The 17,975-nt window shown below is 71.0% G+C and overlaps 2 protein-coding genes across 3 annotated transcripts; one reads left to right on the plus strand and one right to left on the minus strand.

Annotated features, from left to right (window-relative positions):
* Positions 1–385: 385 nt before the first annotated feature.
* On the minus strand, positions 386–11,900 carry PPP1R16A (protein phosphatase 1 regulatory subunit 16A). 2 transcript variants are annotated; one of them, XM_064507958.1, is made up of 11 exons: positions 11,823–11,900; positions 6,499–8,283; positions 4,332–4,402; positions 3,319–3,464; positions 2,980–3,083; positions 2,744–2,868; positions 2,476–2,601; positions 2,323–2,398; positions 1,965–2,094; positions 981–1,125; positions 386–885 (listed from the first exon to the last, which is right to left on the minus strand). In XM_064507958.1, the coding sequence occupies exons 2-11, from the start codon at positions 6,746–6,748 to the stop codon at positions 499–501; spliced, it is 1,560 nt and encodes a 519-aa protein (XP_064364028.1). In that variant the 5' UTR covers positions 6,749–8,283; positions 11,823–11,900; the 3' UTR covers positions 386–498. The 2 variants fall into 2 exon arrangements, with proteins under 2 accessions (XP_064364028.1, XP_064364029.1); XM_064507959.1 differs by lacking the exon at positions 11,823–11,900 and having other exon boundaries at positions 6,499–8,840.
* Positions 11,901–14,492: 2,592 nt separating this feature from the next.
* LOC135327384 (forkhead box protein H1-like) lies at positions 14,493–15,994 on the plus strand. The gene is made up of 3 exons (XM_064505510.1): positions 14,493–14,693; positions 15,134–15,238; positions 15,329–15,994. Exons 1-3 carry the CDS (start codon positions 14,493–14,495, stop codon positions 15,992–15,994), a joined length of 972 nt encoding a protein of 323 aa, XP_064361580.1.
* Positions 15,995–17,975: the final 1,981 nt, after the last annotated feature.

Below are 17,975 nucleotides of genomic sequence, written 5' to 3' on the forward strand. Positions count from 1 at the left end.
TGCTGCTGGGGGTCCCCACGCCGCCGGGGGGGCTCGGGGAAGGGGGGGGGGGGCAGCCGCGGCTCACCTGCGCGCGGGGCGGCCGCCGCCGCCGGGGCTCGCTGCCTGCCTGGGTGCCGCCGGGGCGGCTGCGCCCGGGCTGGCAGCGGGTGCCGGGGGAGGGCCCCGGGGTGTTGCCACCGCCGCGGGCGCCGCCACCGCCGTCACCGTCACCGCCGCCACCGCGGCCTGACCTTTGCGAGCAGCTGCCGCCCGGCCGGGCCCCGCCACCGTCGCTGTCAGCTAAATATAACCCGCGGCGGCCCGGCCGGGTCCCTGCCTCGGTTTCCCCCCGCGCCCCTCGGGGCAGCGCCGCGTCCGCCGCAGGCAGGGCGCCGACACAGCGGACGGTGCAAAACGGTGCTTTGATTTCCGCGGGAGAGCCGCGTTTCGGGGCAGAACCGAGCGAAAGAGCGAGCCGGGTGTCCTGGCCCCAGGGCTGCCGCGCCGCGGGCCTCCTCACATCACCTTGCAGCAGCGCTGCTTCTCGGGCGGCACGTCCTCGGCGGGGGCCATCAGCTTGAGCAGCGGCGGGTCGCCGGCGCGGGGCTCGGCGCGGGGCTCGGCGTGGGGCTCGGCGTGGGGCTCGGCGGGCGCCAGGCCCTCGCCGCAGGGGGACTCCTCGGGGCGCGGGCGCTGCAGCTTGGCGGCCGCCCGCTGCCGCTTGAGGTCGGCGAGGGTGTGGTGGGCCCGGTCGCGGGGGGGCTCGGCGGGGGGCTCGCCCGGGGGGCAGGCCGCGCCGCGCTCCGGCTTCTTGGAGTAGAGGTGCTTGGGGCCGGCGGTGCCGTTGCGTTGGGCCGGGCCCTCCGGCGTCTCTCCCGGAGCCGCCGCCTCTCCCTCGGGGCCCTGGGGGACAGCGGGATACGAGGTGGGGTCCCCCTCACCGCCCCCCCTCATTCCGTGAGCATCCCCGGCTGCCGGCACGGCGCGGCGCGACTCACGGCAAGGTGCAGGCGGAGCTCGGCGTCCGTCTGCCGGTCCTCGTCCTCGCCCTCGCTCTCCCGCTGCCAGACGATGGCCTCCCTCTCGTGCTCCTTGCGGTAGAGGTTGGTGCGCTCCGTCACGCTCACCCGCCGCACCACCTTCCTGGGGGGACGCGGCGTGAGACCCGCGGGCTGGGCGACCCCGGCGGGCACGGCGCGCGCCATGGGACGCCAGTCCGGCCCCCCCGCGGCGGTTGGCTGGGGGGACAGGGATGGGGATGGAGACGGGGATGGGGACGATGATGGAGACGGGGACGGAGACGGGGACAGAGATGATGATGGAGACGGGGACGGGGACGGGGACAGAGATGATGATGGAGACGGGGACGGGGACGGAGACGGGGATGGGCATGGGGACGGGGACGGGGATGGAGATGATGATGGAGACGGGGACGGGGATGGAGATGATGATGGAGATGGAGATGATGATGGAGACGGAGATGGAGATGGGGATGGGGATGATGATGGAGACGGGGATGGAGATGGGGATGATGATGGAGACGGGGATGGGGACGGGGACAGGGATGGGGACGGGGATGATGATGGAGATGATGATGGAGATGGAGATGGAGATGGGGACGGGATGGAGACGGGGATGGGGATGATGATGGAGACGGGGATGGAGACGATGATGGAGACGGAGATGGAGACGATGATGGAGACGGAGATGGAGACGATGATGGAGACGGAGACGGAGACGGAGACGGAGACGGGGACAGGGATGATGATGGAGATGGAGACGGGGATGATGATGGAGATGGAGACGGAGACGGGGACGGGATGGAGATGGAGATGGGGATGATGATGGAGATGGGACGGAGATGATGATGGGGATAGAGATGGGGATGACGATGGGGACGACGATGGGGACAGAGACGGGACAGAGATGGAGATGGGGACGGGGACAATGATGGCGATGGTGACAGGGCCTCCGGGCCTCACCCGCGACTGCCGGCGCTGGAGGTGCGGCGCTGCAGCAGCGACTTGTGCTTCTCGTGCGACTTCATGATGGCGTCGTGCTTGTGCTTCAGCTCCAGCAGCTTGGCCCGGACCTCTTCGTCGCCGCACACGTCTGCGAGGAGCGGAGGGAGGCGGTCGAGGCCGGCGGCCAGCAGCAGCCCCTCGAGGCCCGGCCCCCCACCGCCGGCGGGGTTCGGTCCCCGGGGCAGTGGGGCAGCCCAGAGCCTTGCCCTGACCCCCCCAAACCCCAGCCGGGTGACCGGGACCCGCCGGGGACGTCGCCGCTGCCGCAGCCCGGCCCCGCGGGGGCCCCGCCTCCCTCGCCCGCCCGCGGGCTCACCCAGCGGCGTCTCGTCCAGCACCGACTTCCCGTTGAGGTCGGCCCCGTGAGCCACCAGCAGCTCCACCAGCTGGATCTGGGGAGACGGGGGGGTCAAGCACGGCAAAGCCGGGCGCGGGGGCAGCAGCTTCGGCCCCGGCGAGCGGCCCCCACCTGCCCCCAGCACGCGGCGGCGTGGAGGGGCTCCCAGCCGTCCTCGTCCCTGGCGCTCATGCTGGCCTTGCGCTCCAGCAGCAGCTCGGCAGCCTCCAGGTAGCCGTTGGCCGACGCAATGTGCAGCTGCGGGGGGGGGGACACGGCGGGGCCGGCGCTGAGGGGGACGAGCCCGGCCGGGCAGCGGTGGCCCGGCGAGGCCGGTCCGGGGCGCTGGGGGGGGTCCGGGTGCTGGAAGCAGCCTCCCCGCCCGGAGCGGGGGTCCTACCAGCGTGGCACCGTGGTCCAGCGGCGCGTTGAGGTCGGCGCCGGCCCGGATGAGCTGCCGGATGTCCTCCACCATGCCGCGCTCCGTGGCGGCCCGCGCCTCCTCGATCTTCTCCTGGGTGATGCCTGCGAGGGGGCGAGCGGTCAGGGCAGCGGGGACGCGGGCTCGGCCGCCCGAGGGGGCACCGCGGGCTGGCCTTGCCTGCGGGGAGGCGCGCGCCGGCCGAGGGGACCCACCGTGCTCCGCCATGGCCGTCTCGATGCGGTCCAGCGTCACCTCGTCCTCGCACAGGTCGTAGGGCATGTTGCCGTCCGAGTTGACGGCGAGGAGGTTGGCACCGCTGCCCGGGGAAGCGGCGCGCGCTGAGGACCCCCCCGCGCGGGCTCCGTCCCCCGGCCCACCCCGGGGACCGCCCCGCTGCCCGGCCGCGCCACGTCCCCCCCCCCTCCCCCGTCCAGGCTTCCTTCCCCGCAAGGCGGCAAAGCGGCCGCTGCCGGCCCCGCCGAAGCGCCCGCTCGCTCCCCAGGCCCCCGCGGCGCCCGCCAGCGCTCCCCGCTCGCCCAGCGCCCGCGTACTGCCGGATGAGCAGCTCCACGAGGTGCAGGTGGCCGCAGGTCGCGGCGGCGTGCAGCGGCGTCCAGAGCTCGCTGTCGCAGGCGTTGACGTCGGCGCCGGCCTCCAGCAGCAGCTTCACGACGTCCCCGTAGTCGTCGATGCAGCACTGCAAGGGCAGAGCGGGGCGGGCGGCTGCGGAGGGCCCCGCCGCCCCGAGGGTCCCCCTCCGGCGGGCGCGCGGCTACGGTCCGCGCCGGGGAAGCTCTCGCTCATCTCCCGCAACGCTTCCCGCAAGAAGAGAGGAGGGTTTTCTCCCCGCGAGAAGCAAATCCACCCATCTTCATCCCTGCTTGCGCCCGCGGCTGCTAAACCGTCATTTAACCGGCAGCGGGACGAGGAGCCCCTTCCCAGCAGGGCATCAGCGGAGGGCAAAGACTTCCACGGGCTCCTTTTCGCATCCTTGGTGTTTTAAGCCTCGCGATACAAAGGCACTAGAAGAGCCCTTAGCTGCAGCAAGCAGCAGTGCTGCACGCGACCACGAGTGAAAAGCAGCCTCAGAGGCGTCTAGGCTGGAAAAGAGAGGGGTTTTGCTGCAAGACCTCAGGCCTGGACAGCTCTGGAGAGGTGGCGGCCGGGCGACCCGCCGAGGCGGCTGCGGCAGCGAGGAGCTGGACCTGGTGGCCCAAAAGTCACCACGTTTGCAGGAGGCAGGACAAGAGGGACGGAGGAGCAAGAAGGAAAAGCGATCCATCCTCGCCGGGCAGGCTGCCGCCGCGGAGCGGCACCTCCAACGCCACGCCGGGACTTCCCTCGTGCGAGACCGGCCTCGGAAAGGCAGCGGGGACGTCACGCGGCCGGGGACGAAAGCGAGAAGAACAAGCTGGCAGAGGGCGAGGGGTAGCGAAGCTTGGCAGGAAAGAAAGGACGAACGGAAGGAGAGCAGAGAGCCGTGGCAGCAGCTCGGCCGGGGGCTCCGGGAGGGAGGCTCTCCGGCTCTCCGGGCCGAGGCGCGGCGCGCTGGAAGGCCGCTTACCTGGTGCAGCGCGGTGAGGCCGTCCTCGTTGCACAGGTTGGGGCTGACGCCGTTCTGGAGGAACTGGCGAACTGCAAAAGCGAAGAGCTTTCAGCGAGGGCTCTCGGCTCCCGCCTGAAGGCCGCGGGGTCTCCGGCACGGGCGGGATCGCACGGGCAGGCTGCTCGGCTCCGGCTCCCGGCAGCTGCGGACGAGAGGCTGGGAAAGCCCAAGGACAGGCGGGCGCCCGCTGGCCCCGGCTCTGCTCGGGAGAGAGGTGCCCCTCCGCCGCCGGGGCCGGGAACGTCGCCCCGCAGATGCGAACCGGGGCGGGGAGCCGCCAGGGAAAGACCCCTGCATCCAAAGAGAGCTCGGTGTCGGAAAAGCCCCCGAGGAAGCAGGAGGAGAGCGACCGGAGATGTTTGCGTGTGCCCTCCTGCGGGACAGAGGACCCCAGGGGGTCGCAGGTGACCTCCTGCCACCAGCTTCGCCTCGCAGGCTTTCGTGGCTTTACCTGGAGGTGTCCGGCGGCAGGGACGGATGCGCCCAGGACCGCTCCTCCCTTCTGGTCTGGAAGGGGCCCTGGGGAACCGCGAGGTCCTACCTATTGCACGGCTGATAACGGAGCAGGAAGACCAGGTATTTGGGGATTAAAGCTTTAGCCGCGGCCCGGTGTTCAAGTCAAAACCACGAGCAGACCAAGGCTTTCATCAGCGACGAGGACACAGCTGAGATCCCAACTACAGCACAATTTTGGATCACTCAAGCTGCGTCGGGGGCTGCCGTGGCCTAAGCCAACATTTATCCTAGTCATCGCCTAAGCTGAGCCCCCGTCATAGTCTCCAGCCCAGGAAAAACCTGTAGAGACTGGGCAAAGTCGGGATTGGAAAGTAAATGGCAGCAACGGGCAGAGGAAGATCAGACCGCAAGGTCAGAGATGAACCTGTTTACCGCGGAGAGCCCGCAGCCAGCGGTCAAAGCCTCCCGGGAGGCGAGGAAAGCTCGGATGCTGCCAACGCGCAGCTCGGGTTTTCCTCGGGGCCGGTGCACGGAGCTGCCGGGAGCTCGGCCCGGACGCGCCGCGGGAGGAGAGCTTGGGGACACCGCTGAGGATGCTCTCCCGCGCCGCGGGAGGAGAGCTTGGGGACACCGCTGAGGACGCTCTCCCGCGGCGGCAGAGGAGACCAGGGACCCGCGGGAGCGGTGCCGTCTGCCCGGCATCGCTTCGCGCGACCTGTTTCGCAAGCGCCCGGAGCTGCCGGAGCAGCCGAACTGGATCAACTGGTCAAGCAGAAAACCGCCCGGTCCTGCCTCCGCTCCGCCGCGCTCACGAGGTGCTGCCGACCCTCGGACAAAGCCCCCGCAGCCGGGGGGGGCTCACTCTGATCCCTAATGACGGAGTTCGGAGAACCCCCTTGGAAAGAGCGGGATTTCCCCCGAAGGAGCCAACCCCCAACGTTCGTGTTTGCAATTGTAAAACAGCGTGTGAAGCCCCAGCGCGTGCCCGACCGCCGGCTGCGCTCCGGCCCGGCCCGGCCGCGCACCGTAAATCACGGCGGCGCCGGGGCCCGGCCGAGCTCAAAGGCCGGGTTTCGCGCTACGCCGCGGCGGCTGAGCCCTGGACTTTGCGCCCGGCAGAGCAACCCGCGCCCGAGTCACCGAGGGCGCCCGCCGCCGCCGCGAGCCGGCCGGTCCCGCGCAGGCAGCAGCGCCTCGCCGCTGCCCCGCCGAAGCCGACAAATAACAGGTTTCTTCCCCTAAAGACGCGCCGGGCTTCCGCGAGGCTCCTGCAGAAGCTCGGGACGCTTGGGAAAATCACTGAAATAACGCTGTTACGCGGAAACCGAGCGGAGGAGGTTTTCCAGGCAGAGCCGGGCTGCGGAAGAGGGAGCTCTTGCTCCGACGCCGGGCAGCCGGCCGGGCAAAGCGCCCCGGCGGAGGCAGCGGCCCCGGAGCCCTTCTCCTCGCCGGGGCCCGGCGAGACCCAGCTGGTCGACATTATCTCTATTTTTAAACCAGATCGGCTTTTTCGCCGCGATAATGACAGGACGGCCCTTGAGGGAGACGGGGCGGACGGAGCGTCCCCAGCGCAGCGGCTCGCTCCCGTCGCTCACCCCGGACGCCGCCGCTCCGGCTCCAAGCCAGGGGCTCCCGCCGACCCCTCCCGGCACCCCCGGCCCGCACGTACCTTCCTCAGCGTCGTTCCGAGCGGCCGCCTCCAGCAGCTGGACGCTGGCGGGGAACGTCACGCGCTTCTCCCCGCCGCCGCTCTTCCTCCTCCTCTCCGCCCCGACCCTCATGCCCTGCGCCTCCTTCTCCAGCTGCGCCCACTTCTTCAGCTGCTGCGTCCGGCGCTTCTGGGCGTGCTTCAGGCGCTCCTGCGTGCCCATCCTGCCCACCGCCGGCATCTCCGCCAGCAGCTCCAGGTGCTCGGCCATGGCTGCTTCGGCTCCGGGGCGGCCTCAGAGCTCTGCCGGCGGCGCGGCGGCGAAGGGAGCCCGGCTGCGCGAGGCCCCCGGCCCCCAGCGCGCATCCCCCCCCCCCCGCCGCGGAGGGGCCGGGGGACGAAGGGCCGCGAGGCCGCCTCACGCCGCGGTGCCTCCTCGGGGCCGTGCCGTGCCGGCGGGAGACGCCAGCCCGCGCTCCGTAACCATCTCAGGCGCCGCCTCCCCTCTCAGTCTTCCATCGCCCAAGGCTGCAGACAGCGGGAAAGCGCAAAATCCCTCCGGAGTCGCGGAGCTAACGCAGCGCGGCGTCCGCGGCCGAGGCTCCCGCTCTCCGAAAGCGCCCGGACAGCGACGGCGGGGAGCGGCAGCCCCGCTGCCTTCATCCGCCGAGAGTCGGCGCTTCGCGGCCTCTTCGCGCCCGGCGGCTCACGCGGCTCCGTCGCCGAGCTCCAAGGAAAGGCCAAGCGAGCGGCCTGGAAGCTGGGGCGGGACGAGCACCCCGGCAGCCTCGCCGGCTCTCCGAGCGCAACTAATCCAGTGACACAGCCGCGCTGTAACGCGGCAGGAAGCAGAAGGACCGGTTTGCGGAGGTGCCTCTCCCCAGAGCAGCACCGACGGCCGCACGCCGCCGCGTTCCCGGCTCCCGCCTGGGCCTTCCGGAAGGCACGGAGAAGCCAGAGGTATCCTAAGGCACAGCGGGAATTCCTGCAAGTCCGTCCCCGGCTCCCCGTCTTCGAGCTAATGATCCGGAGGAGCCTTTTCCTTCCCGCGGCCAAGCCGCTTTTTGTGGTCACTCAGCAGCTGCCCCCATGGCAGGCCGCGCTCTCGCCGCCGCGCTCCTCCCAGCGCGGGGAACCACGGGGTCGGCCCGGGAAGCTCTCCGCGCGGCCTCGTCCTCCTCGGGAGCTCCTAAAGCCGCCCAGAGGCGCCGAGGCGAAGGCAGGAGCAGGCGGAGCCCGTTAGCAGCCCAGCCGCCCCGGCGGGAGCGAGGGGAGATCAAATATCAGGCAGCGGGAACAGGAGGAGCCGATCCGCACGCCCCCGTCTCCCGCTGGATCCGCGGCAGCCCGTTCGGCCCGTCGCTCGCGGTTATTTCCTCGCGGCAGCCGCGGGGCAAACTCCTCTTCCTTCCCCGCGGCGCTGGCGATCTCCCGGGGCCGCCGCTCGCTTTCTCCCCGGCGAACCGCGAAGCAGATCCTCGCCGGCAGCGCGCAAATCCCTCGCTCAACCGGCTCCCGGCACGGAGCGCCGCGCTCGGAGCCGCTCCGAAGCCGGCCGGCGGAGAGGGAGGGAGGAGGGGGCGGCGGCGGCGTCCCACGCGGGCTACGGAGCAGGCGAGCACCGGCGCGGGGCTGCGAGCCGCCGCGGCAGCCGGCCGGGACCAGGGCTCAGGCAGCGTCGCGGGACGGGCCGGGCCGGGCCGGCGGCTCCTCCCTCCCGGCAGCGCGGCGGGGAGGGCCGAGCTTCCCCCGGTCTCGGTCGGTCGGTCGGCGGCCAAGCGCGCACCTGGGAGCGCAGCCCGCGTCCTGGGGAAGAAGGGAAGGAAAGAAAACCAATGAGAAGGACGGGGAGAGGCTCAGCGCGGAGAGCGGCTCTCGCAGCGCCCAACCCGCGGCCGCTTTTGCCGTCTCGTAATCCGGGATTAACCCGCAATCAGCGTTTAAGCGAATCACCCCGGGCTCTGCCGAAGGGGGGAGCGAGCTTCCCGCCCAGCCGCCCTCGCCGGCGCCTTTCCCTCGCCGGCGAGCCCGCGGGAGACGTCGGCACCCGTCCCACGTCCCTCCGGAGAGGGCTATGGGCCAGCCCGAGCCGCAGGCCGGGGCTCCCGCGGAAACCCGGAGGAACACGGCATCCAGCAGGACGGGCAGCAGCTCCTGCCGCGGCCCTGCTCCCCTTCAGAGCCAAAACCGCCGAGGGAAAGCAAACCGGAATGTGCTTAGCTTGTCCTTAAGGCTTGGATTAACCGGGGGGCGGGGGAGAGGACGGATGGAGTCTCGCCGCGGCCCTGAACGGCGTTAAAACGCTCTTTGCTCCGCTCCGTCTTCGGCGAGGAGGAACGGGACGGTCGGAGCCACCAGGGCAGAGGGCACCGCCGAGCCTGACGCTCCGGATCGACTGTTTACCCTACAATTTACGTGGTAGTTTCGTGATGTGTGTAAACACCCGCTGGGGGGTAGGTGGAGAATAAACCGCCCTTACAGCCGTGCGCGTGCTGCAAGGTCAGCGCTGCAGAGGCTGCTGCTGCGGCCCCGGGGCTTAAGAGCAGGTTTTGCACTAAAAGCACTTGAGATTTCCCCCGATCCGCCAGCTCCCGGGTCTCCCTCCGCTCCCTGGGCACCAAAACTGCTTGTACCCGGCCTGGGAACCCCGGAGGATCCGCAGAGGAGACCCGGCGCCGCTGCCCGCTCGCCCTCGCCATCAGCAAACCGGCGGCCCGCGCGCAGGCTCCGCGCTGCCTCCCTTATCTGCATCCTCCCTTATCCGCATCCGGCTCCCCGCGGCGAGGAATTGGCCGGCTGAGCCCGGCCTAACCCCCTGCCCACCTCACGCTCCTCAGGGCTAATCTCGGGACTAACAGCCTGCGGGGGAGAAACCAAGCAGCGCCGAACCGCCACGGCCCAGCGGCAGGCAGGAGGCACCCGGACCCGTCCCGCGCTCCGACGGGACACAAAAGGGACAGGCACAGGCCCCGCACGCCCGGCTTTAGCGGGGCAAAGTCCTGGAGCAAGAATTCCAGTGAATTAATCCCGACGTAAATCCCTCAGGAACTCCAGCGGGGAGCTGGAAGCGTCAAGGCCGGGGTCACCTCGCGCGGTAAATCCTCCCCAAAGCCCCTGGGGAATTTCAGAGCGGGGTCGCGCAGCCAGCGGGGCGTAATTCTCCCTGCCGGCAAACGCGGCTCGCCGGAGGCGGAGCGGGTCCGGCTGAGCGATTCCTCGGAGAAGCAGCACGCGCACGAGCCCTCGCCTCCGGAGCCGGCAGGCCGCCGCGCTCATCTTCACCGCGTTTCTTCAGCGATGGGTTTCGCCGGGCGGCCGGACTCCTCGGTGCGCGCGCGGGAATCCCATTAGCGTCGTAACGCTTAACGGCGCTTAGCGCTTACACGGTACTTCCCACCTCCAAATGCGCTTTCCAGACATTAACCAATTAACGGGATCAGCAAGAGGAGCCTGCGCCCGGCGGCAGCAGCACGCGCCCACCCCGAGGAGGGTCCGCGGGGCCCGGAGCCGCGCAGCCGTCGCTCCCGACACCGTCCGGCACGGCAGCAGTTAACGGCAGGACACGAAACCCCCAGCTCCAAGGTTCAGCCTAATCTCCGGCCGCAGGGATGAGGACGAGACCTTCGCGGGGGGCAGCTTATCCCGCGTTCGCTCACTTGGAGGTTTTCCGACCCGTCCCGCGAGGCAGCCGGCGCGGCTGGGCGACAGGGAGCCTCGACCGACACCCGCGTTAAATCCCCGGCGCTGCTGCGGGTTAATCGCCAAGCGTCACAGCAGACCTGTCGTACAGCTGCTGCCACCAAACATTAGTTTTCCTTGGCTTAAATGAAGAATTTCCATGATATATGGTATTTTTCACCCTGACGGTTCAATAGAATTACCTGTCATATCATCGGGTTTAACTTATGTCATTTTCGGATACTTCCAATTCTTAATAGTTTAAGCAGGGAGTGATCTTTTTGCGTTCACACCAAGCTACGCTTGGCCGGGAGTTGAAACGCACAACGAGAACCTAAGAGAATTAATTATGCAAAGCAGAACTGCCGGAACGAACGACGCACGCAGGAAAAGTAAATTATCAGAAAAACGCTCGACATTCGAAACTGGCCCAAGCACAAAGAGCTCGACACCCGAAACGACCCAAAGCGCAAAGCGACGGGCCCGGGGGAGCTGCCGTTCCCCACGGAGCGGCGGAAAACCGGCAGAGCCGCGTCCTCCCGCGCGGAGAGCTGCTTCCTCGCGGCCACGCTGCCCATTACACTTTCAAATTTCTTTCCGACCGTGGACGCTTTTAAGAAAAAAACACTCGTGTTTTATTTATCGCTGCTGGCGTAGCCGGCGGCGACTCCCCGCAGGCGGGAACGGAGCAGCGACCCGGCCCCGAGCGGCCCCACGGGCTCCTCCGCGCCCCCCGCCCCAGCGGTCCTGCCCCGCTCGGGACTCGCCCTCCCTGGAGCCCCCGGGGTGCCCCAAATACCCCCCCGGGGGAGGCGCTCCGCAGCCCGTGGGGCTGCCCCAGATGCCCCATGGAGGGGGGGATGCTACATGCTGGGGGAGGACCCCAAAAGGCCTCACGGGGGGGGGGATCACCCCTGAATGCCCCATGGGGGGGGATCGCCCCACATCCCGGGGGGGCATCACCCCTGAATGCCCCATGGGGGGATCCCCCCACATCCCGGGGGGGGCCGCCCCACACCCTGTGCGGCCCACATGCCCCATGGGGCGCCCCACAACCCGGGGGGGGCCGCCCCACACCCTGTGCGGCCCACATGCCCCATGGGGCGCCTCACATCCGGGGGAGGCCACCCCACACCCTGTGGGGCCCACATGCCCCATGGGGCGCCCCACATCCAGGGGAGGCCACCCCACACCCTGTGGGGCCCACATGCCCCATGGGGCGCCCCACATCCCGGGGGGGCCACCCCACACCCTGTGGGGCCCACATGCCCCATGGGGCGCCCCACATCCGGGGGGGCCGCCCCACACCCTGTGCGGCCCACATGCCCCATGGGGCGCCCCACATCCGGGGGGGCCGCCCCACACCCTGTGGGGCCCACATGCCCCATGGGGCGCCCCACAACCCGGGGGGGCCACCCCACACCCTGTGGGGCCCACATGCCCCATGGGGCGCCCCACATCCGGGGGGGCCGCCCCACACCCTGTGGGGCCCACATGCCCCATGGGGCGCCCCACATCCCGAGAAGGGCCGCCCCACACCCTGTGGGGCCCACATGCCCCATGGGGCCCCCCAAATCCCAGGAGTCCCCTCCCCCCAGGGGAGGGAGCCCCCCCAGCCCGGGGGTCCCCAGACGCCCCACGGGGAGCCCCCGCCGCCCCGGCCCTACCTGCGCCTCCGCCGTCCGGCCCGGGCCGCGGCCCTGCCCGGTGTCCTGCCCTGCTCGGGGCGGGGCCCGCGCGCCGCCGCCGCTCGCCATGGCAACCGGCCACACTTCCGGCCTCCGCCGGAAGGGGCGTGGCTCCCGCGGGAGGAGGGGGGGCGCGCAACGCCGCCATGCGGAGCGCGGCGCGGCGCGACGCCGCCGGGGAGGGAGCGGCCACACCCAACATGGCGGCGGGTAGAGGGGGTCGCTGCCCCCTGCCCTGGGGTCACGGGGGTCCCAGTGCCACCCTGAGGTCGTGGGGGTCACAGCCCCCTGCCCCCGGGGCCGTGGGGTCACGGCCCCCTTTACTCGGGGGTCACGGGGGTCAGTGCCCCTCGCAGGGCTCAGCAGCCTCGGGGGTCGCTGGTGGCCCTTGGCCCCCGCTGCGGGGACTCATTCCCTGGCCGTGGGTCCCAGTGGGTCCCAGTGGTCCCAGCCCTGGCCGTGGGTCCCAGTGGTCCCAGCCCTGGCTGTGGGTCCCAGCCTATCCCAATGGGTCCCAGCCCTGCCGTGGGTCCCAGCCCATCCCTGCGGGTCCCAGCCCTGGCTGTGGGTCCCAGCCTATCCCAGCGGGTTCCAGCCCATCCCGGTCACCATGCCCGCACGTGCCTGTGCATGCACACACGTCCACAAATCCATGCACACACATGCGTGTGCGTGCACACACGTGTGCACCTTCTCTGCACAGCCACCGCACAAGCGTGCTGTACGCAGGCCAGGGGGGAACCCCTGCACAGGGCTCTCCCCCAGCCCCACACCCTGTGCAGGGGACTCTCCCCAGCCCCAAAGAAGCCAGCTCTGCCCTCGTACTGCCCCAAACCCTGGCTGGGCTGCTTCTTCCAGCTTAGCAGCCCCATTCCAATCCCCATCCCCATCCCCATCCCCATCCCCATCCCCATCCCATCCCATCCCATCCCCATCCCATCCCCATCCCATCCCCATCCCATCCCATCCCCATCCCCATCCCCATCCCCATCCCCATCCCCATCCCATCCCCATCCCATCCCATCCCATCCCCATCCCCATCCCCATCCCATCCCCATCCCATCCCCATCCCATCCCCATCCCCATCCCCATCCCATCCCCATCCCATCCCCATCCCATCCCCATCCCATCCCATCCCATCCCCATCCCATCCCCATCCCCATCCCCATCCCATCCCCATCCCATCCCCACCCCATCCCCACCCCATCCCCACCCCATCCCATCCCCATCCCATCCCCATCCCCATCCCCATCCCCATCCCCATCCCCATCCCATCCCCATCCCCATCCCCATCCCCATCCCATCCCCATCCCATCCCCATCCCCATCCCCGTCCCATCCCATCCCCATCCCCATCCCCATCCCATCCCATCCCATCCCCATCCCCATCCCCATCCCCATCCCATCCCCATCCCCATCCCCATCCCCATCCCGTCCCATCCCCATCCCGTCCCATCCCATCCCATCCCCATCCCATCCCCATCCCCATCCCCATCCCCATCCCCATCCCATCCCCATCCCCATCCCATCCCCATCCCGTCCCATCCCCATCCCGTCCCATCCCATCCCATCCCCATCCCATCCCCATCCCCATCCCCATCCCCATCCCATCCCCATCCCCATCCCATCCCCATCCCCATCCCCATCCCATCCCAATCCCATCCCATCCCCATCCCCATCCCATCCCATCCCCATCCCCATCCCCATCCCATCCCCATCCCATCCCATCCCCATCCCCATCCCCATCCCCACCCCATCCCCATCCCATCCCCATCCCATCCCATCCCCATCCCCATCCCCATCCCCACCCCATCCCCATCCCATCCCCATCCCATCCCATCCCCATCCCATCCCCATCCCCATCCCATCCCCATCCCCATCCCATCCCCATCCCATCCCATCCCCATCCCCATCCCCATCCCCATCCCATCCCATCCCATCCCATCCCCATCCCATCCCCATCCCATCCCCATCCCCATCCCCATCCCATCCCCATCCCATCCCCATCCCATCCCCATCCCATCCCCATCCCCATCCCCATCCCCACCCCATCCCCATCCCATCCCCATCCCATCCCATCCCCATCCCATCCCCATCCCCATCCCATCCCCATCCCCATCCCATCCCCATCCCATCCCATCCCCATCCCCATCCCCATCCCCATCCCATCCCATCCCATCCCATCCCCATCCCATCCCCATCCCATCCCCATCCCCATCCCCATCCCATCCCCATCCCATCCCCATCCCATCCCCATCCCATCCCATCCCCATCCCATCCCCATCCCCATCCCATCCCCATCCCCATCCCATCCCCATCCCCATCCCCATCCCCATCCCCATCCCCATCCCATCCCATCCCATCCCATCCCCATCCCATCCCCATCCCATCCCCATCCCCATCCCCATCCCATCCCCATCCCCATCCCCATCCCATCCCATCCCATCCCATCCCCATCCCATCCCCATCCCATCCCCATCCCCATCCCCATCCCATCCCCATCCCATCCCCATCCCATCCCCATCCCATCCCATCCCCATCCCAATCCCATCCCCTCCCCTCCCTCCCCACCGCTCCCGCCGCCCCTCCCCGCCCCCCCGGGTCGCTCCCAGATAAAGGCCGGTCCCGCTCCCGCCCCGCAGCCGCGGCCATGGCGCGGGCGCCGCCGCCGTCGGGGCCGGGGTCGGGGCCGGGGCCGGGGCCGGGGCCGGGGTCGGGGCCGGGGTCCCGGGGCCGCTCCCGGGGCCGCCCGCAGCGCTACCGGCGCCACCCCAAGCCGCCCTACTCCTACCTGGCCCTCATCGCCCTCGTCATCCGCGCCGCCCCCGGCCGCCGCCTCAAGCTCGCCCAGGTACGGGACCCCCCCCGGGACCCCCCCGGGACCCCCCCGGACCCCCCGGTTCCCTCGGGACCCCCCGGGATCCCCGGGATCCCCCCGCCGCCGCCCCGGCGCCGCCGCCGCCTCCATCCCTCCCGCCCCATCGGGGCAGCGCTCGGTGCCTGCGGAGCCGGGGGGGGGCGGGGAGCGTGTCGGGGGGGTGCGGGGGGGTGCGGGGGGGTCGGGGGGGCCCTTGGCGCTGTCCGCCGCGCAGCGGGGAGCGGGGCCGGTTCCGGCGCAGCCCCGTCGGCGCGTATCATGCAAATGCCGCCGCGGGGGGGGGGCGCCGTCGAGGTCCGGCCGTGGGGCAGCGCTGCCCCCCTCCCCCCCGGCCGCATCCGGCCTCCCAGCCCCGGGGGGGGTCGGCTGAGACCCCCCCCCCCCGCTGACCCCCCCCCCCCCCCCGGGCGCAGATCATCCAGGAGATCAGCAGCCTCTTCCCCTTCTTCGCCGAGGGCTACCAGGGCTGGAAGGACTCCATCCGCCACAACCTCTCCTCCAACGCCTGCTTCGCCAAGGTGGGGGCTGCACGGGGGGGGCCGGGGGGGGGGATCCACCCGGGGGGGGGGTCCCAGGCCCCCCCCGGTGCCAGCCGCTGCCGTGCCCAGGTGCTGAAGGACCCGGCCAAGCCCAAGGCCAAGGGCAACTACTGGACGGTGGACGTGAGCCGCATCCCGCCGGAGGCCCTCAAGCTGCAGAACACGGCCGTGGCGCGGCGGCAGGCGGCCGCCTTCGCCCGCGACCTGGCCCCCTTCGTGCTGCGGGGCTGGCCCTACGGCTGCGGCGCCGGGGGGGGGACACCGGTGCCCCCCCCCCCCGAGCCCCCCGGCGGCAGCCGCGGGACCCCCCGGCACAGCTCCGGCTTCTCCATCGCCTCGCTGCTCCGGGACTTCCAGCGCGGCGACGAGCCGCCACCGCCGCCGCCGTCGGGTGCCCCCCGGGCAGCGGTGGTGGCGGCGGCGGGGGGGTCCGGGCCGCCCCCAGCCCCCCCGGGAAGCCCCGGCGGGGCGGCGGGCTGGGGGCAGCTGCCCACGTCGTACAGCACGGCCGTGGCCCCCAACGTGGTGGTGCCGGCCGGCGGCCCCCCGCCCCCGGCCCTGCCCTGCTGCGCCTACCGGCCCGGCAGCCCCCCGGGCTGGGCGCTGGCCCCCCCCGGCGCCCCCCGCCCGCCGCCCGGCCCCGCCGCCGACCTCGACATGCCGCCCAACAAGAGCGTCTACGACGTGTGGCTGAGCCACCCCGGCGACGCGGGGCACCCGGCGCTCTACGGCTAGGCGGCCCCCCCAGCCCCCTCCCCGCGGCGCCCCGCACCCGCGCAGGCGTCCCCGGCACCCTTTGCACCCACGTAGATGCCCCTGGCACCCTCTGCACCCGCACGGGTGTCCCCAGCACCCCTTGCACCCATGTAGATGCCCCTGGCACCCTCTGCACCCGCACGGGTGTCCCCGGCACCCCTTGCACCCACGTAGATGCCCCTGGCACCCTTTGCACCCGCACGGGTGTCCCCGGCACCCCTTGCACCCACGTAGATGCCCCTGGCACCCTCTGCACCCGCACGGGTGTCCCCGGCACCCCTTGCACCCACGTAGATGCCCTTGGCACCCCTTGCACGATCGCAGGCATCCCTGGCACCCTTTGCACCCGCACACATGCTCCTGGCACCCTTTGCACGATCGCAGGTGTCCCCAGCACCCTTTGCACTGGCACAGATGCTCCTGGCACCCTTTGCACGATCGCAGGAGTCCCCAGCACCCTTTGCACTGGCACAGATGCTCCTGGCACCCTCTGCACCCGCACGGGTGTCCCCGGCACCCCTTGCACCCACACACATGCCCCTAGCACCCTTTGCACGATCGCAGATGCCCCTGGCACCCTTTGCACCCACGCAAGGATCCCTGGCACCCTTTGCACGATCACAAGCGCCCCTGGCACCCTTTGCACAGTCACAAGCGCCCCTGGCACCCTTTGCACCCACGCAGACATCCCCACTTGCACCCACACCGGCTGTCCCCATCACCCCTGGCACCCTTAGAGATGCCCCCGGCACTCCTTGCACCCGCACAGACGTCCCTGGCACCCATTGCACCCCCCCCCCGCGTTTGCCCCCCCCCCCCCCCCCCGAGCACCAATAAAGGCAGGAGCAGAGCCCGGCTGGCTGGTGTGTGCGCCGCGGGGGGGGGGGGGGGCTGTGGGGAGGGGGCTGCCAAGCCCCGGTGGGGGGCAGCCCCATGGGACCCCAATGGGGGGCACGGGCCCCACTCGCCCCATGGGTGTCGTGTGGGGCCTGGTGGGGGGGGCGGTGCAGCCCTGGCGCAGGCACCCATGGGTGCTGCCAGGGAGGGGTCTGGCGCACCCCCGGGGGGGCTGCTGGGGGGCAGGGGCTGGGCCCCCCCCCCGCCGGCCCTGGCGCCATGGGGCTGCAGGAGAAGCCGTGGGGCAGAGCAGCGGGGCTGCTGCCACGGCCCCAGCACGGCCCCACGGCAAAGCGGGGCCAAGGCTGCTGCAAGAGCCCTGTGCTGCCCCACACCGCCCTGCACTGCCCCACACTGCCCCTGTGCTGCCCCACACTGACCCTGCACTGCCCCACACTGCTCTGGCACTGCCCCACACTGACCCTGCACTGCCCCACACTGCCCCTGTGCTGCCCCACACTGCCCCTGGCACTGCCCCACACTGCCCCTGTGCTGCCCCACACTGCCCCTGGCACTGCCCCACACCGACCCTGCACTGCCCCACACTGCCCCTGGCACTGCCCCACACTGTCCTGCACTGCCCCACACCACCCTGCACTGCCCCACACTGACCCTGTGCTGCCCCACACCACCCTGGCACTGCCCCACACCACCCTGCACTGCCCCACACTGCCCCTGCGCTGCCCCACACTGTCCCTGCACTGCCCCACACTGCCCCACACTGACCCTGTGCTGCCCCACACTGCTCTGGCACTGCCCCACACTGCCCCTGGCACTGCCCCACACCGCCCTGCATTGCCCCACACCGCCCTGCACTGCCCCACACTGACCCTGGCACTGCCCCACACTGACCCTACGCTGCCCCACACCACCCTGCATTGCCCCACACCGCCCTGCACTGCCCCACACTGTCCCTGCTCTGCCCCTGTCCCCCCCCAGCCCCATTCCCCCTCCCCTCCACTGCCCCCCCCGCGGCCCTGGCCCCCCCCCCCGTGCCCCAGCTGCCCCCCAGCCCCAGCCCTCCCAGCACCCGGCCCCCACCCCCTCTACACCCAGCCCCACA

The sequence above is a fragment of the Dromaius novaehollandiae genome, chromosome 2, assembly GCF_036370855.1.
Source record: "Dromaius novaehollandiae isolate bDroNov1 chromosome 2, bDroNov1.hap1, whole genome shotgun sequence".
Classification (NCBI taxonomy): Eukaryota; Metazoa; Chordata; class Aves; order Casuariiformes; family Dromaiidae; genus Dromaius; species Dromaius novaehollandiae.